General features: G+C 39.2%; 1 protein-coding gene across 3 annotated transcripts in view; it reads left to right on the plus strand.

The window, feature by feature from the left end:
• The first annotated feature begins 12,839 nt into the window (after nucleotides 1–12,839).
• HELB (DNA helicase B) overlaps nucleotides 12,840–22,768 on the plus strand; it is a 34,944-nt gene continuing 25,015 nt past the window's right edge. For 2 of the 3 annotated variants that reach the window (XM_082351203.1, XM_082351204.1), the window contains exons 1-5: nucleotides 12,840–13,243; nucleotides 15,011–15,421; nucleotides 16,319–16,488; nucleotides 18,607–19,485; nucleotides 21,797–21,974. In XM_082351203.1, coding sequence (XP_082207329.1) covers nucleotides 13,057–13,243; nucleotides 15,011–15,421; nucleotides 16,319–16,488; nucleotides 18,607–19,485; nucleotides 21,797–21,974 — 1,825 coding nt within the window. In that variant the 5' untranslated portion in view covers nucleotides 12,840–13,056. The remainder of the gene's footprint in view (nucleotides 13,244–15,010; nucleotides 15,422–16,318; nucleotides 16,489–18,606; nucleotides 19,486–21,796; nucleotides 21,975–22,768) is intronic. The other variant, XM_082351202.1, reaches the window with a different exon arrangement.

The raw sequence follows: 22,768 nt of genomic DNA on the forward strand, positions 1-22,768 counted from the left end.
TAAATATAGACAAGCTTCAGGAGAGCAAAGAAATGGAATGGCCTCTGGTGGGGCAAGTGAGAACAAAGAAAGGATTTTAAAGATGGCATATTTGTATGCTGATGGAAATACTTCGAGAGAGAGAGAGAGAAATGAATGATATAGGAGGGAGAAGAGAATTTCTGGAGTGATGTTCCTGAGGAGATGAGAGAGAATGAATTCCTTACTTCATGAGGACTGCAATGGAGAAATTCATATTTAATAAAACCAGTAAGAAGGAACAGGGTGCAAAGTAAGACAGTAAAATATTATAGTTTGTTTGTACTATGAGAGCAATGGACACAAAAGGAAAGAAAGTGGAGGTCTGTAGGCTAACCAGGAGGAAGCTGTAATATATTATGTGAAAAGGGTGCAGAATAAGGTGTTGGTGTGACTCAGACTTGGTCAAGCAGGGCTCCTAACAAGGGCCCGAGGCATCCAAAGGGTCTCTCTCTTTGAGGGATATCCTCAATTTTTTAGAGCCTCTCTGGTACTTAGAACCAGCTGAGATTGCATTGGCATCTATCTGGATGGGGCACTCCAAGCTAGAACCGGGCCCCACGTGAGTTCAGTCCCAGTGTCTCCCTTTTGGGATGCTCTCCCATCTGCTGTCCAATGAGTGGGTTGACCAGCTGTCCCAAGTTGCTCCATAACTCATGCCTGTGCAGTCATCCTGGGGTTCTGTTGCCAGGTCCTAATTCTGGGATGGTGACCTGGCAAGCTAATCATGCCCATTGGACAACACAGTATTTTTTTTTTAAAGGATTGTGTGAGATTGGGCTGCCAGAATGGCACTGACATGCTGATCTAGGGTGGCTTCAATTGTTTACATAGACAGGGGCCCTATAAAAAATATTTGTGCAGGGGTGCACACACCCTAGGGATGGCCCTGCCATAGTAATGAAGGGGCAATCAAAGAGATATTTCAGAGAAAGAGGAAGCATAGATACAACTTAGGGATTAATTAGATGTACCGATATCTGAGTGTCTATCTTAGTGTCATCTTTTTAGGTGAATTTCCCCACTACAGAAATGCCTCAGACCTTGTGCTTACCCCCATCATTTGGCAATCATATGATTTAGGAAAGAAATAATAGGTGGAGATTTTTTTTTTTTTTAAAGAAATTCACGTTCTTTCTTTCTTTCTTTCTTTCTTTCTTTCTTTCTTTCTTTCTTTCTTTCTTTCTTTCTTTCTTTATGACTGTGTTGAGTCTTCGTTTCTGTGCGAGGGCTTTCTCTAGTTGCGGCAAGTGGGGACCACTCTTCATCGCGGTGCGTGGGCCTCTCACCATCGCGGCCTCTCTTGTTGCGGGGCACAGGCTCCAGACGCGCAGGCTCAGTAATTGTGGCTCACGGGCCCAGTGGCTCCGTGGCATGTGGGATCTTCCCAGACCAGGGCTCGAACCCGTGTCCCCTGCATTGGCAGGCAGACTCTCAACCACTGCGCCACCAGGGAAGCCCTAGGTGGAGATTTTTGAAAAGCATTGTGAGAGATGTAAGGAAGTAGTTTTTCTCAAAATGTGAAGTCATGGTCAAATATTATGGGGAAGGTGTCAGCCAACAATAATGTCTCCAAAACAGAGCCAGCCAGGAAAGAGGTAAAGAGCATTCATTTCTCCCACATGTACGATGAACCTCAGACCCCTGAGTACAGAGTTCTTATAACTGGATCCACTAACTATGTGAAAAATATGTAACCTCCATGCAATTTGAGTTATTTATCACTAATCGATGACATCAGGTTGTAGGTATCTTTATCATAGTTTTAAATCTACTCTAAGATCTCAGAGAAGTATGTGTAGGTTTTACAAATCTCAAACAAACAAGAGAGAGGCAACAAATCAAGAATGAGTTTTAATCTGCTGCAATATGAGTCTGCACACAACCCCAGAGTGTTCTGGGTGCATCCACAGAAGCTGAGAACATGTAGCAGGAAAGAGCATGGGCACTGGAGCCAGACTCCCTGGCTTCAAATCCTGGCTCGGCCATTTCCAACCTTAATCAAGTCATTTTACTTCTCAGTAGCAGTTTCCTCATAATTAAAATGGACATCTTGTTTATTATTATTATTATTAGTGAAATATTTGAAAATTTTAATGTAAGATTTTAAATCTTAATTTAACTACAAAATAAAATGGGCATTTTAATGTTACCATTTCATGGGGCTGTTGTGAAGAGTAAATGAGTTAATTCACAAAAGGCACTTTGTGGTTGGCACCTCGTAAACACTCAAAATTAGCCATTATTATTGTTTATCATAATAATAAATAATAATAAAGGATGAAGATAAAAATACAGAAATATTCTGTTTTCTGAGTGTGAAAACATTTTCTTTGCACTCTCTACATTCTCTGTTTTTTTTTTCCATCAAAAATGGAACTTTGGAGATTTTATATTTCTTTTTTTTTTTTTTTTTTCCATCAACATCATCAATTTATATATTATTGCCCCAGTGCTAGCCTTAACCCTGGCTCTCACAACATGAATTCCTCTTCCCATATCTTATCCACTAATTAATATAAATGTAGGCATATTATTTCTATTAGCCATATCACACCTAGCCATTTATTCCATCCTCAGATCTGGATGAACTTCACATTCAAAATACTCACTCACTGGAGCTCTAGGAACAATAGCACAGACAATCATCTCATATGAAGTAATGTAGCAGTTATTCTATTCTGTCTTAAGGATAAATGGATCATTTACACTTTCAACAGTAATTATTACACAAGAACACCTATGACTAATTTTCCCCTGACCCCTACCCAGAATTTGATTATCTCCGCAGTAGCAGAAATCCAATGAAGCCCCACTTGATTTAACAGAAGTAGAATCAAAACCCGTATATGTCTTCAATGTAGAAAATGTAGCAGACCCATTCACCCCGTCCCTCCTAGAGAATGTGTCAATTTCCCTATAATAAACATTTCCACAGCAATCTATTTTTAGGAGCATTCGACAATCCCTAGGTGCCAGAATTATAGATTCTTTCATCTTGTAAATATAGTTTTTTTAAAAAGTAATTTTTATAGTTTTACTGCCTTTAAACAAAATGTACTCCATTGCTGTGGAATATTCCTTCATAGGAGCGTGCATGGTTCATTTCTGCATCCGCCTGTGATGGCCTTCAGGTTCTTTCAGGTTTGGCTCCTGTGGCTGCGAGTCCATGTCCGTGTGTCCTGGTGCAGGGCTGGTGGGTTTGTGTTCAACTGGGAGGAGCACTGTGGGTCTCTGTGCAGGGACTTCGCTATCTGAGGCCCGATTGTTTCAGAAGTGGTTGCATCCCCCCGTTGCGTACCAGGCTTTCCATTGCTCCACATCCGGCTGATATTTGATACTATGTCTTTCATGTCTGCCATTCTGGTAGGTGTACGCACAGTATTTTTCTTATGGCTTTAATCCCTCTGTTGTTAGTGAAGTTGTGCATCTTGTGGTATTCATGGACTATTTCCCGGCCCGCCGTCCCCGCGACTGTCACGGCTTCGGCCGCCGGGGCACCTCCAGAGCCGGCAGCCTCAGTGAGGTCTATATTTCTTAATGAAATCTGCCATTGGGTAAAATGAGGTGGTATTACAGCATTATGACTTGTTTTTAAAGCAGAGTGTTCAAATTCTTTTCTCTCCTGCCATGCATCTACCTCCCTTATCCTCAGTGTAATTCTCTTTCTGCATTGTACTCCTTGTCTGTCTCTCTTTCAGACATCCCTTCTCCTTTTTGCTCCTTATTATTCCAGCCTAGTTCTTTATATCTAACTTTTCTCCCGTGCTTCATAAGCTGGATGGGGTTTTTTTGTCCTTGGCCAGAAGTAGATGTCACATGCGGAATCTTCTCACCAAGGGAGGAAATTCTCCAGCCATTTAAAATAAACCCAGGGAAACACACCTGCTAATCTGAAGGCAGTTTGATTTCTGAAATAGGGTGGACCCTATGGAATGCTCAAATATATTTCTATCCCATGAAGTCAGTCTTCTATTGCTGATTATGAATTGCATGGGCATAGCACTTTTTACTTGGTCCCTGATTTGCTTTCCTTCTGTTCAATAATTCATCCCATAGCCAATGTAACACACTATCTTATCAATGTCAGTTTAATATTTCTGCCTCTGTTTCTATCGATCCATATCTGAAATAAGTAACTTCCACTCTGGACATTCTCTATCCTTACTCTTATTTTTGCTCCTAGTTCTCATCATCACTTGATATTTGTATTTACTTACTTTTGACTATCTCCTCTCACTAGACTATACCGGGACTTGGTCTGTTTTGTTCACTGTTCTTCTCCAGTACGCAGAACAATAACTGTCCTGAAATCTATATTTACTGAATAAATGAGTTGTAATCTTCTTATGACTACTTCCCATACTTTTTCTGTTTTTTATTTCTATTTTTTATTTCACTTATTGTATAAGATTAGATCAATAATTTGCATAAAATGACTCACAAATAAAGACCAATATGACTGAGTAGGGATCTACCCCCAGCACCACCTCTCTGTGGTAACAGAGCTGAATGCTTTTGCTTTGGTGCTTACCTCACTCATGGCATGTTTGTTAGGAAAGGAGCTTCTAGAAAATATACTTAAGGAGGCAATAATTTTTTATCAATATATTCTCCTACAACTTAAAAACTCATATACTGAAACAGAAATAGAAGGGCATAGATTTAGCCCTACCAATATTTTAGCTTGAGCAAAAACTTATGTAATAAAGCAAACTAAATTGAATTGCAATTGAGGTGACTGGGGCCATTTCTTTGTTTGTAACATTTAGAGACAGGGGCTTAACATCAAAGTCAGTTAATTTCATCAGCATTTCCACTGAAATGCCCATATGGCAAAGAAGAGGGCTTGCATGCCTCATGGGGTCTTGAGGTACTAGCCAGTCTGTCTTCGCAAAGGTGAAATTACTTTTAAGTTTTATCTTTTACCTTACAAATTCTTGCCAACCTTTCATTCTATGTAATGCATCCTTATTTTTTTAAATATTAGAACAGTGTACTAGATAACATTATGAGACAACTGGACACTTCAAAAAGCCTTTTATCTTGAGACTTTTTGTCCCTTTCTGGTGTACCACCACTTACCTACCAGGAGTCTGGAGTCCTGATTAGAGAATTATGGAACTAGATGTCAGCTCTTTGTGAGTAAGTCTTTTTGTTTCTTCTTTTTTTATTGAAGTATAGCTGATTTACAATGTTGTGTTAGTTTCAGGTATACAACAAAGTGATTCAGTCATATATATATATATGTATATATATACATATGTATATATATATTCTTTTTCAGATTCTTTTCCCCTATAGGTTATTATAATTTATTTTTATTTTTGGCTGTGTTGGGTCTTCGTTTCTGTGCGAGGGCTTTCTCCAGTTGCGGCGAGCGGGGGCCACTCTTCATCGCGGTGCGCGGGCCTCTCACTATCGCGGCCTCTCTTGTTGCGGAGCACAGGCTCCAGACGCGCAGGCTCAGTAATTGTGGCTCACGGGCCCAGTTGCTCCGCGGCATGTGGGATCTTCCCAGACCAGGGCTCGAACCCGTGTCCCCTGCATTGGCAGGCAGACTCTCAACCACTGCGCCCCCAGGGAAGCCCTATAGGTTATTATAAAATATTGAGTATAATTCCCCTTTTTGCTTCTTTAAATCTATTTTGGGACTGCACAATACTATCACAGTGTTTTAGCTTTCAAAGGTCCTCTGAATCAGGCCCCCAGTGCAGTTTTCCAGCCCTGTGTCCCATTAATCCCAAATCTACATACCTTAATTAAATTATAGAAACTTTTGGCAAGGGCCATTATTATTTACTTATGTCTCTCACTATACTCACCAAATACAACCATCTGGTATGTGGTCACTATTGTGTCAGGAAGGATAGGCTAGGTTCTGCTGACTTAAGAAACAAGTCCAGGGACTTCCCTGGTGGCGCAGTGGTTGGGAATCTGCCTGCCAATGCAGGGGACACGGGTTCAAGCCCTGGTCCGGGAAGATCCCACATGCCACAGAGCAGCTAAGCCCGTGCGCCACAACTACTGAGTCTGTGCTCTAGAGCCCGCGAGCCACAACTACTGAAGCCCATGCGCCTAGAGCCTGTGCTGCGCAACAAGAGAAGCCACCGCAATGAGAAGCCCGCACACCACAACGAAGAGTAGCCCCCACTCGCCGCAACTAGAGAAAGCCCGCGCACAGCAACAAAGACCCAACACAGCCAAAAATAAATAAATAGATAGATTTATAAAAGAAAGAAAGAAACAAGTCCACTGCCTTAGTGGATTAACACAAAAGGATTTCTCCTTATTTATTCAGACCCTACTGCGGGTCCCTGTCACTCTCCAGGGCAGTTGTCCATTAGATGATGGCTCATCGTTGCACCTCACACTCCTACAGTCACCAAGGCAAGGAGAGTTGAGCGCCCAAAATTAAATGCCTCCACCCTGAAATGATGCTTCGCTATCATTTTATCAGCCAAAGCAGGTCAGATGGCCATGACTAACTCCAAATAGGTGAAGTACAGCCCTACTGTGTGCCTAGAAAGAGAGGGGAACGAGATACCAGTAGACAGGGGTAATACGTGCCGCACACATGCAATCTCTTAACTGAACAAAATCTAACACATTTTTAATTAGGATTTCTGCTCTGTATGTAATTGTCAATCTCTTTGGTAATCCTATTATTTAATTCATTTTTTAATTCTACTGTTCTCCTTTGGACCCCAGTTTAGTAAACAAAACAGACAAAATGCTAATTTAAACATTCACCTGGATAAATTAATTCAGAGTGCTTTCCCATAACTGTGAAACCATCATTATCATGACTACATCTTAATTGCATGCTTTACCTAGTCATTAATTAAACAGGTCACTAAACCTTATTCCCTCCCTACTGTCCCAATAAAACGTTTAGGTTTTACTAATGATAGCTTCACAGTGTGTTAGCTGCCTTGATACCATCCAGGCACACTAAAACAAATGTATTTCCAGTGTAACTAGAAAATACATTCTGTGTAATTTAGGGGAAAAAACTTCTACGTGAGAAGCAATATGAATGAGATACTGAAATTCTTTGCTTCATGATTCAGGTTGATTGATTTATTTAACAAACATTGCCTGGATTTTGAGGGGATATTGAAATGAGAGCTTGGTTTGTGTGAGATGAATAGCCATGTTTTCAGAAGAATATGGTTAAGCTTCTGTTTACGACCTTCACTGGCTTCTCACTGTGGCCTCCCAAAGTACTGCAAGTTCTGGCTCTAGCCAGGCTCTCTGTCCAGCCTCATCTCCTACCCACTCCTCCTACTCTTGACTTCAGCTACTGGCCTCTGTCAATCCTGGAATCCCTCTTGCTCTTTCCTGCCTTTTTTCCCATGACATTGACTTTTTGGAAAATCCAGGTCAGTTGTCTTGTAAAATATCCCATGTGCCAGATCGAGTGTGCACATATTATGGCCTGTTGTTGTACAGCCCTAGAGCTAAGAATAGTTTTTACATTTTAAGAGGGTTTTAGAAGAAAATTAAAAAAAAAAAAGAAAAGAAAAAGGAGGAGGAAAAAGGGTGGGGGGAGAGGGAAAGGGAGTGGGAGGAGAGGAATTATGTGATGGAGACCATCTGTGGCCTGAAAAGCCTAAAGTATTTACTTTCTGACCTTTATTCTAGATCTTTTTGTTTCCACATGGTATTATTCACTTTGTACCTCAGTTCCTTGGATTTTGGGCAAATTGAAAAGTAGGTCTAGAACTTTGCTGTCCAATATTACAGTCACCAGCCACATGTGGCTATTGAGCACTTGAAATGTGGGTCGTTCAAACTGAGGTGTGCTATAAGGGTAAAATACACATCAGATTTCAAAGATTTAGGATAAAGAGTGTGAAATATTTCATTAATAATTTTTATTGATTATCATGTTGAAATAATATTTTGGATATATTGGATTAAATAAAATGCATCATTAAAATTAATATCACCTGTTTCTTTTTTTCATGTGGCTACCAGAAACTTTTACGTTGCATATGTGCTTCACATTATATTTCCATTGGACAGTGCTTGTATAGAACCTTGACTAAAATCAGGTTAAATATTTTTGGCAAGAATACTTCATAGCTGATCTTATGTAATCATAGTGCATCACAGCATGAGACACACATCAGTTTGTCCCATTATTAATGGCACTAAGTTTGATAACTTGATTAAGAGGAGACTGACAAGTGTCTCCACTGTAAAGGTCCACTTTCCCCTTCACAATTTATAATTTCTTATAGCCATGGGACTATCAGCTCCCCAGTGACTTTTCACTTAGTGGTTTTAGTATCCTTTGGTGATCCTCGCTTGAATTAGTTTTTATACTGGGGATTGCAAAATGGTGTTTTTTATTTTAGAATTTCTTCTTAAATTTCTTTTATTTTTTATTTATTTTTTACTTTTTCAAAACAAACAACTTTTTATTGATGTATACTTGATTTACAATGTTGTGTTAGTTTTTGGTGTACAGCAAAGAGATTCAGTTATATACATATTCTTTTTCAAAGTTTTTCCATTATAGGTTATTACAAGATATTGAATATAGTTCCCTGTGCCATACAGTAGGTTCTTGTTGTTTATCTATTTTATATATAGTAGTGTGTATATGTTAATCCCAAACTCCTAGTTTATTCCTCCCCCTCCCCTTTCCCCTTTGGTAACCATAAGTTTGTTTTCTATATCTGTGAGTCTATTTCTGTTATGTAAATAAGTTCATTTGTATCATTTTTTAAAGATTCCATATATGTGATGTATGATATTTGTCTTTCTCTATATGACTTACTTCACTTAGAATGATAATATCTAGGTCCATCCATGTTGCTGCAAATGACATTATTCCATTCTTTTTATGGCTGAGTAATACTCCATTGTATATATGTGCCACATCTTCATTATCCATTCACCTGTCGATGGACATTTAGGTTGCTTCCATGTCTTGGCTATTGTAAGTAGTGCTGCTACGAACTTTGGGGTGCATGTAACCTTTCGAATTAGAGTTTTTGTCTTTTCCAAATATATGCCCAGGAGTGGGATTGCTGGATCATATGGTAACTCTATTTTTAGTTTTTTAAGGAACCTCTATACTACTCTCCATACTGTCTTATTTAATGTCAGTTAAATTCCTTAACTGACATTCTTTTCTTCCTTTCCTTAAAAAAATTTTTTTAGTGAGTATCACAATGGACACATCAGTTTTCATTTGCTCAGTGTGTTACAATCAAGTGCAGTCATTATTCTTTTTGTTACTCAAATCTCTCTAAATTTGGCTAGTGGGAGGCCCTTCAAGCTGGCTCCTGAATCCTTTTTATCATAACCCTGTTAGCTTTTGAGTGCTTCCTTGCCTTCTGGTACAGGAAGTCCTAGGGCCACCTTGTACTTCCCTGTCCTGGAAGTGGAATCAGCCATTTCTTCTTTTTTTAAAAAAATTAATTAATTTATTTAATGTATTTATTTTTGGCTGCGTTGGGTCTTTGTTGCTGGGCGCGGGCTTCCTCTAGTTGTGGCGAGCAGGGGCTACTCTTTGTTGCGGTGCGCGGGGTTCTCATTGTGGTGGCTTTTCTTGTTGTGGAGCACGGGCTCTAGGCACGCGGGCTTCGGTAGTTGTGGCTCACGGGCTGTAGAGCGCAGGCTCAGTAGTTGTGGTGCACGGGCTTCGTTGCTCCGCCGCGTGTGGGAACATCCCGGACCAGGGCTTGAACCCATGTCTCCTGCATTGGCAGGCGGATTCTTAACCACTACGACACCAGGGAAGCCCCAGCCATTTCTTAAGAAGCCTCCATTTCTTTTAATAAGAGATGGTATTCCAAAACCAAGATGAAGGTGGTAGATGTGATCAGAGTTACTGGGGTGACGTTACTTTCAGGCCCTTTCAGTAGACAGAGCTAGAATACGTATTTTAAGAAATCACAAGCTCATATTGATATTTCCAGCTCAGGTATAATGCTATAAGAGTTTTTCTTAACTTCTTTTATTCTATGTTTGTATTTCTCTTCATGTACATTAAAAACCTTCCTTTGATAAAACACAAAGACATTTACTTATTTGCTTTATCCTACAATACACATTGTATGCAAATTACAATAACAATATTACAACTAACATTAACCATAGTGTGTGGTAAATTTTAAGATTACTTTGTAGATCTTTTGTCCTCAGAATATAACCTACTAAGGGTATATAGTAAGAGTAACTTAAAATATTTATTCGAAGTATTCAAAAGTAACTTGAAGTAATTATTTTCCCTGAGAGGTTATGTTATCCATTTGATAGATAGTTTCCTTTGTTTCTGTTTGTGTTCAATTTTAGGTTTTGATTTTGTTTATTTTTGAATATGTGAAACATTTTCATGGTTCAGAAGTCAAAACCATTATAAAAAGTTACTCAGAGATCTTGTTCCCATCTTTTTCTCTGTTATCCTGTTTCCACTCTATCTGTAGGTAACTATTTTCATTAAATTCTGGTTTATGTTCCCTGTGTTTGTTTGCTTGTTTTGTTTTTGCAGAAAGAAGCATATGCAAACATATAAAACTATTTTCATTGTTTTATGTCTTTTTTCTTATTTAACGTAATATCCTGGAAGGTCTCCTTATCAGTTCAAAAAGGTATTCCTCATTCTTTCTTTTATAAAATTGCTGAAGAATACTCCATTGTGTGGATGTACAATAGTTTATTCAATAGGTCTCTTACTGGTGCACATTTCTACTGTTTCCAATCCTTTGCTACTACAAAGGTTATACAGTGAATAACCTTATGCCTATGTTGTCTTATGTTTATGGAAATGTAGCTTCAAGAATCATATTTTTAGAAACATCCCAAGTGATTCTGAGGCACAGCCAGGTTTGAGTATTGTTTCTTACTGTGTACTGTAAAGATGGTATCCAGGAACCTAGAATTGTTAACATTTTAAAAAATGAGGAATCAACAGGTAAAGAAGCAAAGTCCTCACCATCCTGAATCCTAACCTACACTACCTAGAATGCAACTGAGTTATATAAACAGAAGCTTAACATCTGGAGTCTTGTGCCTAAATCATCCTGTTGGTAACAAGGTTATCTTATGCATAAATGCATAAGTGACCCTCATTTGGGCAGCAGGTAGCTTTCAGTTTGGATACGTTGAGTCAGAGGGAGCCAAGGGGCATCCAGTCCTGGCATCTAATAGGCAGTTGTTTGCACAGGTTTGGAGATTAGATTGAGGTCATTAGCATGTAGGTGACAGAGTAGGTGAAAGATGATTGAGAGAAGGATTACAGAGTGAGAAGGTGCTTAGGATGGAACCCTGGGGAACACAAGTACTTAAGAGGCCAGTAGAAGAACCCAAAGAAACTATAAATGGCCAGAGAGGTTGGAGGAAAACCTGAGAAGACAAGTCACAAAAGCCTAGGAAGCAGAGTGTTACAAGAAGAAAATAGTTATCTGTGTCAAATACTGTTGAGAGGTGAGGCAAGACAGAGACAGAGAGGTATCCACTGCATTTAGTAACAAAGAGACCAGTGGTGAGACATTTGTCAGATCAGATTCCATGTTGTGGTGGAAACAGCAGCCATCCTGAGTGTTAAGGAAGGCGTTCCACCTCATATAGACAATCCTTGAAACACTGATGCAACAGAGTTTCTAAAAGTAACAAAAGTTGCTTTGGACCCAAAGGAAAAAAAATCAATTTTAGTATTTTCCCCTGTAAGTTTTTAAAAAAAGAACAAAAGAACTTTATTTTTTATTGAAGTATAGTTGATTTACAAAGTTGTGTTAGTTTCAGGTCTATGGTCCCATAAATTAAACAAACAGAAAAACTTTGGTGGTGGTTATTTATCTATATTAGAATCTAGAATAAGATACTTTTGGATTTAGCAAACAGTGTATGCTTAGTTATTTTAGGTTTATTACTGAGTAATTTCACAATAGTATCAAAATAGTAATGTAGTAATATATTTTATGGTGTTCCTCAAGAAGTACCATGACTTTCAAACACTATCCCCATCAAGTATGGGAACCATGGCTCCAGAATAACTTTTAAACCATTGTTCTCTTCTACTTGCTTTCCCTCATTCCTGTCTATACCTGGGCTGTAACTAGGCTTTTTTGCCCCACTGTGAGCAGTCAGCAGCCCAGCTTAAAGAAGTTTGGGAGGCTAGTGTGTACTCACAGAGGAAATGATAAAGAGGACTTTTAAAGTCATCTAATGTGGCTGAGCATCAAAATCTACAACTTCGGACGTGGGTTGAAAAGAAGCCTGGGTCTCTGCCCTAGATCCCGATACAATGGGTATGGAATGGGGCCTAGAGATCTGTACCTTGAATAAAGTGCCTTTGATTATATAAATGCAACACCTGACGAAAACAGAGGCCCAAAGGAGTCACGACTAGGCGGGTCTCCCGATTGGAGATTCGCGGTTCTGCGCTTTGGGTGGTGGCCGAAGGGCATCTGGGTTTTCGTTTTGGAGGCGTCGGGGAGGGCTTGCTTTTCCAGGCTCCTCTGGGTTCACTAGCCTGGCGTTCGCTCGCGTTTCTCTCTATGCAGGAGTCGCAGCGGGTTAGCTGCTCTGCAAGTGCCCGTATGCCGCTGCCCAATCAGCTGGTTCCCTCCGGGCTTCTGGCGAAGCCTCAAGTCTGGCTGGAGAGAGCACCCCGCCCCCGCATCCGCTCCGCCCCTTGCCCGCCCCCAGCTGAGCCTCGGCCCTCCCCACCCAATTCCGGTCCTCAGCTGGGAGCTTGGGGCGGAGTTTCGCTGCCGCCCCGCCCCTCCGCGCAAGCTAGCCGCCGGGGGAGTGGGAGCGTTTGCGAAAGCTGATGGTGTTTTTTTAGAAAATAAGTTTCAGATGTACAGCATTGTGGTTCAACATCTGTATATACTAGAGCGTGATCACCACTACAGTCTAGTTGCGATCCGTCACCATACAGTTAACCCACTTCATGCATTTCTCCCAACCCCCTGGAAGCTGACGGTCCTACAGTCGCGGAGCTGATTGGCTGATCTTGGGCGTCTACGTAGCCCGGGTTTTCCGGAATTTGGGTTGAGCTCGGGAGAGTGGAGTATGGCTTCGCTGAGTAAGGCATTGCGCGAGCTACAGGGACCTTTGCTCCCACCCAAGGACCTGGTGGAGGACGAAGATGATTATCTGAGGGGGGATGCGGAGGAGGAGGAAGATACGGTGTTTGTCGATGCCGAGGAGCTCTGCAGTGGGGGCGTAAAGGCGGGCAGCCTTCCTGGTCGGCTCCGTGGTGAGGAAGCAACTCGCCCCTGGGGATGGGTTTGGAGGATTAATGAACTGTTTCCCATTATGGCCTCGTCCCAAGTAAGGCGCCCCATCGCTGCTAATAGATTTCCTTTGGGATGGCCTAGCTGTTTCGCCGTGTTTAGGATAAAATAAAAACAGCAACAACCACAAGAATAGCAGAGACTTGAGCAAATACTGTGTTAAGCTTGGCCTCCACGTGTATCTCATTTAATGATGACAACTTTTTCAGGTAGTTTCATAGTCGAGGAAACAGTGGGTGTCCAGCCAGTATTCACGCCCAGAATCAGAGCTTTTAACTATTTTCCTGTCTTTCCTGGAGTCGAGTATGTGGTTACTTTTCAGCTACTTAGACACACATGCACATAAGAAACACCCCAAGGCACTGTTGATTCATTAACCTTGTGTTAATAACCTTGTGATCTGTGTTTACCTTGGATAGTTTCCTGTCCTAAGAATTATACCTATTATGTGAACCTGGTGACTGATGTTTAAGAATGTTTGAATGTTCAGACCCCTGCTGTACTGTAGAATTTTCTCTGGTGATGGCATTGCTCTATATTTGCTCTGTCCAATACAACAGCTGTTAACCACATGTGGCTATTGAGAACTTGAAATGCAGCTAGTGCACCTGAGGAGTTGAATTTTAAATTTAAATTTTAATTAATTTAAATTTAAATAGTCACAGGTGAGTGGACAACACAGGTTTAGACAGAAAATTTTTAAGTATTTGTGGAGGGTTTAGTCATTTATCCTGAAAGTGTTAGTGATTGGCTACCATCTTCCAAGCAAGGTGTTTGTTTTGTTGGGATACCTTGGAGAGATTAGATGATGAGGTTGCTGTCTTAATGGAGCTTACCCTCTAATGAATTAAACAGAAGACATTCTGGGCTTCCCTGGTGGTGCAGCGGTTGAGAATCTGCCTGCCAATGCCGGGGACACGGGTTCGAACCCTGATCTGGGAAGATCCCACATGCCCCGGAGCAACTGGGCCCGTGAGCCACAACCACTGAGCCTGCGCGTCTGGAGCTTGTGCTCCGCAACAAAGAGAGGCCGCGACAGTGAGAGGCCCGCGCACCGTGATGAAGAGTGGCCCCCGCTTGCCGCAACTAGAGAAAGCCCTGGCACAGAAACGAAGACCCAACACAGCCAAAAATATATATATAAATAAAAATAAAAATTAAGAGCTTTGAGATGTAATTAAAAAAAAAAGACATTCTGTAAATAATCACAGAAGTAACTATAATATCACTCAGTGCTTAGAAGGAATAGTAAGAAGTGCTATGAGAGGTTATATTCATGAGATTCAGGGCTTTCCTGAGGAAGTGACAATTAAGCTGAGGTCTGTAGTAAATGGGGTAAACAGTAAGGAAGAAATTATTTAAGGCAAGTGGAACAGCTTTTGCAAAGGCCCTGGGTAGGAGGAACTATGACATTTTTTAGAAACTGCTTGAAGGTCAGTATTGACTGAGATCAGAGTAGCAGAGAGAGGCCTGCTTTTAGAAGAGGAACAACAGACTTTTGCCATGTACCATGCCTCCCTCCTGAAATACAAAAACAGATGAAACATTGTCGTGTTCTAGAGAGCTTACAGTGTAGTAGAGGGAGACAGATAAACAGGTAAGTGGAATATAGACACTGTAATAGACATCTGTAGAGGGTACTGTCCAGGGATTAAAGAGAGTAGTGGATTTGACAAAACATTGGGAAGAAATTTTAAATTATCCTAAATTAACTTTTTTTTTTTTTTTAGTTTCAATTTTTGATGAAAACACTCACCAGCAATGTGAAGTGTTTGGACGTTTTCCATTAATGGGTCCTTGGTGGCGAGTGAAGGTACAGGTACAGCCTGTAGGATCGAGGAGCTATCAAGTTCAAGGATTTCCTTCTTACTTTTTACAGTCAGATATGTCAGCACCAAATCAGTTACACATCTGTTCCCTCTTTCTTAAAGACTGTAATGTCCCCAGTGAAAGCAGAAATAAATTTTTAGCATGGGTAAATGATGAATCAAGTTATAAAGACCTCAACTTTGAAAATCTTACGGAAAAATTAAGAACTTACCAAAAGAATATTGGAAAGAATACTCAAAAACAATCTACACAGAAAACGCAAGAAGAGTCACCACCAGATTACGAGATACTGCTTCCTCTGGAAAACACAAGTAAGTGATTTTATCATTGAGTTTTAGTGTAATTGAGATACTGGATGACTGGTGTGTTTAAAATATTACCAGTACAGTATTGATATCTTGGTATAGTATTCTTTTTTTAAATTGGTTTGATGAAATGTGTTTGTATTGCTTTTGGAGTATGTCATGGACATTGCAGGTTCCTCATTATAATGTGAAGAGATTGGGTGAGATGATCTTTAAACACCTTTCAGTTCCTTTCCTGCTCTAAAAGTGTGATTCTAGGTCTCTCTCTAACTTTTGTGTCCATAGGATTACCTTGAGTCATTAAGAAGAAGTTCAGTTATCAATTATTCTGTTTCAGAAGGCAGAGAAGAAAGGCAAGAATATGAGCAATCCATTTTGGAAAGATTTCAGTTCAAACTAGTTTAAAATAACTTTTAAATATGGTTTGTTATCTGGACATTCACACATATGGAATATTTCATTTCTTAATTTTATCAAATAAATTTGGCAGTACATCATTGAATGATTTCAATGATGAAAGCATCATGATTACAGTAAGAAGAATGATTATAAAGATTAATATGTAAATGATTTTTAATGCTTAGCTTTAAATTTATCTATATATTATTGAGTCAGAAATTTTATTCTGATTCTATTGCAAGCAGAAGGAAACAAAAGGCTAAGAGGTAGCTATCTAAGCATTTGAAGAACATAAATTTTGGTGTTAAACACAATGAAAACCATCTTGATACAAAAGCAATTGTTATAATACAATCAATTTTCTTGCTGGTCACAGTAAATTTATTACTCTCTGTTTGATTTGGATTTCTTAAACTGGTTGTGCTAAATGGGAAAGTCCATCAAATCAGTTGTTCTAGGAGCGCATTTGTATGTTTTTATTTGTTCTTTTCTGATATCCTGTAGTTCCATATATAACTGTGATGAGAGCTTTGCAGTTTCCAAAAATAATGGAATTCCTTCCAGTTCTTCTGCCCCGACACTTTAAACGGCTCATAAGCTCAGATTCTGCAGAGGTGTTGGAAGAGATAGAAGAGATTTTACGTACACAGCCATGGAAACTCGGATTTCGTAAAGTAAGAAAGACATTTGTTTAGCATTTTGTAATCTTATACAAGGGAGGATGTCTCAGGCTTGACAGTTTTTTTGCATCTCTTTCAAGGGAAAGAAATTTGTATGACTTCAATGTTGATTTATTTTCCTTGCAGTGTTGCAACTAAATATAAACTTCTTCTACCTGTAGCTCTTATGCAATAAATTTACAAAGGAAAACAAAATAACAAAATAAATGACATTCAAATTATCAATACTTAAGTTACATAATTTAATTTCATAGGACATTTTTTGTATTAAATTGCCATTGCACCTTGAATATAGATCTCATCGAAGACAAGTTCTTATGAGTTTCGCAAGTCCATTCTGCTGTGCTACGCAGTTCCTCACTTTCCTATTTGAACTTTCGAAGACCTTCATTATTTATATGGTATATGATGATGCCATTTGATTTTTTTTCTTTGGCACAATAATGTTATTTACAATTTCTTTGGCACTTCTGTTTTTCTTATTAGAGACCAGGAGTAGTAAAGTGGCACTGTGAAGCTCCAGAGATGTTGAAAACCAAATGTGACACTTAAATCTTAGCAGTACTTGGTTATAGGTGGTTTTCCAAATGAAAATACAATTTAAAAATTCTGAGATAATTGGTGGGATCCCCAAGAATGTTTACAGATCCCACCCCCCTGCCCCCCATTTGAGAAATACTGGAATAATGAATTTGTTCCCTCTATAAAATGACTATGATTTCAATATGCTTGGAAAAATGAGATTCTGGAACATTAGATTATTATATATATTTATTCAGTAAGAAAGAGAAGCAGAGCAATGAGCCTTCTGGGACTCAAGTGGGAAAAGGAGGCTTGGAGTCACCTTTTCAGCATGTAAACCACCACCCAGAATAAAGACTTTTACTGAGGTTTTATATTCATTTGCTAGGGCTGCTGTAACAAACAGCATAGACTGGGTGCCTTAAACCACAGACATTTATTTTCTCACAGTTCCGGAGGCTATAAATCCAAAGTCAAGGTGCCAGCAGGGTTGGTTTCTTCTGAGGCCTCTCTCCTTAGCTTACGGATGGCTGTCTTCTTCCTGTGTCTTCACATGGTCTTCCCTCTGTGCTTGTCTGGGTCCTAAAATCTTCTTATGACACCAGTCATATTGGATTAGGGCCCACCCCAGTGATCTCATTTTAACTTAGTTACCTCCTTAAAGACCCTATCTCCAAATATGGTCACATTCTGGGGTACTGGATGTTAGGATTTCAACATACGAATTTTGGGGGGACACATTTCAGCCCATAAAATGTATGGAGGGCTCCAGGGGTGATGTCTCCATGGAAAAAAAAATGGAGCTGGTAGACGACCTACTTAGTGGATCATGGTGAAGGAAGTTCTGTACCTTTTCAGTAGAGTTTGGGCAGAATTGTTGATAGGCATATGGAAAACTAAACAAGCCAAGAAAATGAGGCAGTCAGTAACCTCACAATACACACAAGAGTTCAACACAAAGTTAATGTAATCACAGCATATCATGTCACTCAGCCGTGAATCCTGTTTACACTGATTTAACCAAAATCAGTTTTCAAAATGTATACTGTAAGTTTTCTCAAAGATGGGAGGAAGAGAAGCATGTGTGGAAGTGACAGTATAAAGGGAGCAAACTTCCATGAAGAAAGACTTTCCATAGTAAGGAGTTAACTCTAATTACCTAGTTTTTTTAAAAAAAATTAAGGAATAGTATAAACTACGTAGAAATGTGGAGATAAATTCTGGAAGAAATAACTGAAAATGTTGAGGGTGTTGCCTTTAGAAGGCATGGAAAGGGTAAGTCAGAGGATTCCTATTTTTTGTGATAAGTCTCATAGTGTTATTTGACTTTTAAAACTGTATGTGTATTGCTTTGAAAAAACATAATTTTAATTATGAAATTATATAGATCTCTAATCACAGTACAGTTAATTAAAAAAAATTAGTGATGTATTTGGTACATAGTTTTTTTTTCCCCAATTTTGTTGAAACACATGTCTTCTGGGACTTAAAAAATTATTAATAAACACCATAGTTTTCACTGTAATTCTCATAATAGTCATCAATATTTATAATTTTTATGAAGCAAACTTGAACTTTCTTTTCTTAAAGATAACCTACAGACAGTTGAAGCTTCTGCAATGTGAGGCAAGTTGGACATCGTTTTGTCAGTGCAGGTCTCTTCTCCAGTTGATGACTGATTTGGAGAAGAATGCATTAGTAATATATTCTGAACTGAAGCAGATGTGTAGACAGCAAGGGCACACGTGTGTTGAAGAAGCTGACTTAACTTCTGAATTGTCAGACCGCATGTCTTTTCATGATGCTTGGCAGTCTCTGAAGTTCTTGAAGGATATCGGTGTGGTGACGTATGAGAAGGGCTGTGTCTTTCTTTATGACCTTTACCAGGCTGAAAGAGGCATTGCCTCTTCAATCTGTGACCTGATGACAAGGTCGCCATGGCGATTACATGTTGATGTCAAAAAGGTGCTTGCGTCTATTCACACCACAGGACCTGAGAATTCAGGAAGTGATGATACGCTGAATAACAGTAAACCTGATGAAACAAGATTAGAAGATCCTGTGGATATTTGGGACACGCAGGACAGCGGTGACCATATTTTGGATAATGGTGAAAATGAAGTTAAGGCAGAAATAAGTGAAGTCCAACTGGATCAGGATCAGGTGGCTGCTTTGGACATGATTTGCTCCAATGCTGTGACAGTCATAAGTGGGAAAGGTGGTAGTGGGAAGACCACAATTGTTAGCCAGCTTTTTAAGCATATAGAGCTGTTGGAAGAAAGAGAAGTGAAAAAAGCTTGTGAAGATTTTGAACAAGACCAGAATGTACCAGAAGAATGGATTACCTTCACCCAGCAAAGTCAGCCGAAGCCGGGCAAGGCTATAGAAGTTTTACTTACAGCACCTACAGGGAAAGCAGCTGGCTTACTGAGACAGAAAACTGGTTTCAACGCTTATACGCTATGTCAGGTAAAGCCTTTTACATTTTTTCTCTACATAAAACATTTGCTTTAAACACGGCCTTAATGTAATGAGTTTATTTTTCATTTCTTCCTGACAGCCATCAGTAGGCATTTATTGAATGTCTTCTAGATCCTTGCCTTGTGGTAGCTAATCATTTAGATCAGTGCCACTCAAAACAGCCGGTCTATAAACTGTTACTATTTGCAGTGAGATAGGAGCTTGTGCCAGAAAGTAGATCGGTGTACTGCTTCCTTCATTGAGAAAGTCTTATTATGAAAAAAAAAAAAAAAAAGGTCAGGTAAACTAAAGTGTATGCTTAATGCTGTAGTTAGTTTAGATTCTGGCACATGCCCTGTTTCTCAGTGGGACTGGTTTCAAAAATGAGTCCACATTTTGTAGAATGAAAGCTCCATCAAAGTGAGGACTTGGATCCTCTGGTTTAGTGCTTTATCTCCTTTGCCTACAACAGTGCCTGGCAAATAGTAGTTGCATAATAAAAATCTCAAATGAATTAAGATGCTTGAAAAAAATAGCTTTGGCTATAGTTAAGAGTCCTGAAGTTTTAAACTTGTAAAGAGTTGGCGAGTTTCCTTTAGCCCTGATCTGCCATTTTATAGATCAAGGAACTTAGTCGTTGGAAGATTTCTGAAGGAAATAATAATTGAATTGGAGTCTAATGGACAAGGAAGCTCAGGTAAGGAGAAGAACATTTTATTTAAGGGAAAGACCTTCCCAGAGGCATTGAGGTGAATGATCAAGTGCATGGAGAGGGTTTTGAGGGGACTGCATTGATTGGAATGAAGTCTGTGTATTGTAAAATAATGGGAATTACGCTTGGTTTAGACCGGGAATTTGAGCTTTAAAGTTTGTAAAGTATCTTGCCGTTTCATTAAATCCTTGACAAACTAGTGAAGTGGGTAAGTGACGTTATCTGCATCTTACAGGAGAGCCAGTTAAAATTTGGGTGTGTTAAAACAATTGGCCCCAATCCCAAACCTTAACTGGGTGCAGAGCTAGCGCTGGGATTCACATTTCTGACCTCCCAGCTTGCTTCTCTTTCCAAGGTGCCATGACCCCCTCATTTACTACGGACCTTGTATACCTAACAAAGAAGCTTGGACTTGATTTACTGCGGAGCCATTTAGGTTTCTAAGCAAGAGAGTGAAATGAAGAAAGCAGTTCTAAGGAAGGCTACCTGGAATCATAGACCCACGAGCCACCTCAGAAATTGCTTTTGCATTACTTTTATTTGTCACATGAGTGGGCATGGTCCTGGAGAAGTTCAGTGTAGCTCATTGGTGGAAGAGTCTTCTGATCAGTTTATGATTTTTTCCATTACGCCTTCACTTCTGTTTAGTCTGAAGGATTGAATTAGAAAAGGAGAGGCCAGAGAGGGATCATCACTAGATTTCATCTTATGTTCCAACTCTGATCAATTGGTAGTATCTTAATATCAGGTTGGGATGCTGGGAGGACATTTCTGAAGCCATGTTTAGGCTCAGGAAAGAGTGTAAGGGCACAGGAGAGGCATTGAGGTGGCACTTATGCCACTTATTTGTCATCCTTGGGCTAGGGATACCAGGTTTAGCAGATAAAAATGCAAATAATTTTTTAGTGTAAGTGAGATATATAGATATATGCATACAACATAGAAACATTTGTGGAACGGTATACAACAAAACATTTAACATTCTCTGGTTGTAATTTTACAAAAAAATTTTTCCCTCTTCTGTATTTTTTTAAATAGTAAATACTATTACCCCTGTAATAAATAGTTTTTTTAGTTGTCTTGGTGGTGGTGGTTTTTTCAATGTTGGGGAAGTAAGGGAGTTTAGAATAACTAGGAGAAAAAGTAGTATTTTCATAGTTAGTTTGGGCAGGCACCCACTAATTTCCAGAATGTAGTATTACAGTTGGGAGAAGAGTGGGGCTTAAGTGTTTGGGCCATCTCAGAAGGCCAAGAGAAAGGTTTATTTGGGGGTAGAAAACAATAGGGAGTTCTCTCTGGTCAAGAGTGATAAGAGAACAGTTGGGATTCTTGCAGTGGAATAGTGCTGTGTGAGAAGCTTGTTAAACACACCAAGTACTCCCTGGGAAGCAATTTTTTGAACTATTTCATCTGTCTTTTCTGGGATTCATCCTATAACTTTTGTGTTCTCTATTTCTTCAGTCTGTTTCCCTATGTTACTCTATGTACATCCTCCCTGTCCCTTCCCCATTTAAGAGTTTTGTTTTAAAAGAATATGTTGTTAAAAAAAAATTTTTTTTTTGGTAAATTTTATAACCTGAATTTAAGAATGCCATACTTTGCTTGTAGGTCAATTATAGCTTCTACTTATGGGAGAAAAAAACAACGACCAAGGACATGCCATGGAAATTTTCTTCGGTTAGAGTTCTGGTTGTGGATGAAGGGAGTCTGGTATCTGTCGGAATCTTTAAATCAGTTTTAAATTTACTGTGTGAGCACTCCCAACTTTCTAAGCTTATTATCCTTGGTAAGTTGAAATATTGTTGGAATCCTAATTGTTTGGTTCAAATTATTGTGGTTAGTAGGTTCTTTATACCATTTCACTGTTTTAATATCCATATCCTACAGGCGGGAAGCCATTTCTCAGACCCCACTCTGAAGCCACTCTGAGTTCAGTCTGACCAGTCTCTTTATCAGCTTGGGTGGCTCTTTGTTTTGGCCAGGATATCAGCAAGCTCGGTTGTGAATGAAATAGAGTTGTGAGGAGTTAACTCTAATTACCTAAATGATGACTATTAAAATAGTAAAATTCTCACAGACTCAGAGTAAATCAGGATGTAGATCATTTGGAAGTAATAGAAAGTCTGAATTATAGACCACTTAAAAGTAATTTTATGATTTTAAGCTAATAATTCACATTAGACCTCACCAGCCTCGTAAGTCCTTTCCAATTCCGGTGAGATTCAGTTTGATGCTATTAGGTAGTACCGATGTGTAGACCGTGTATTTTAATGGAGAAAAAAACAGAATTTCAATGAGAGAATCAATATATTTATAAATAACTGTTTTAGGTATTTGAGGATATTGCGTAAGCAGTTGATTTTATTAATAGCCTAAGCATTCTCTCAGTTTCCACCCAGAAAATAGTTTCTCTTTTCTCTAAGGTTTGCTTGTTTGTTTAAAGTAAAAAGATTTTTAATAGAGCAAAATGTTATCATTACATTAGTAGAATTTATTATCAAATGCACTGGGTTTGTTTATTTTGCATTTTGTACGTTAAGTTTATTTATTTGAGGCCATAGATTCTTCCATGGTTAGTAA

This window comes from Balaenoptera borealis (assembly GCF_965194805.1).
Source record: "Balaenoptera borealis genome assembly, chromosome: 13".
NCBI classification, from domain to species: Eukaryota; Metazoa; Chordata; class Mammalia; order Artiodactyla; family Balaenopteridae; genus Balaenoptera; species Balaenoptera borealis.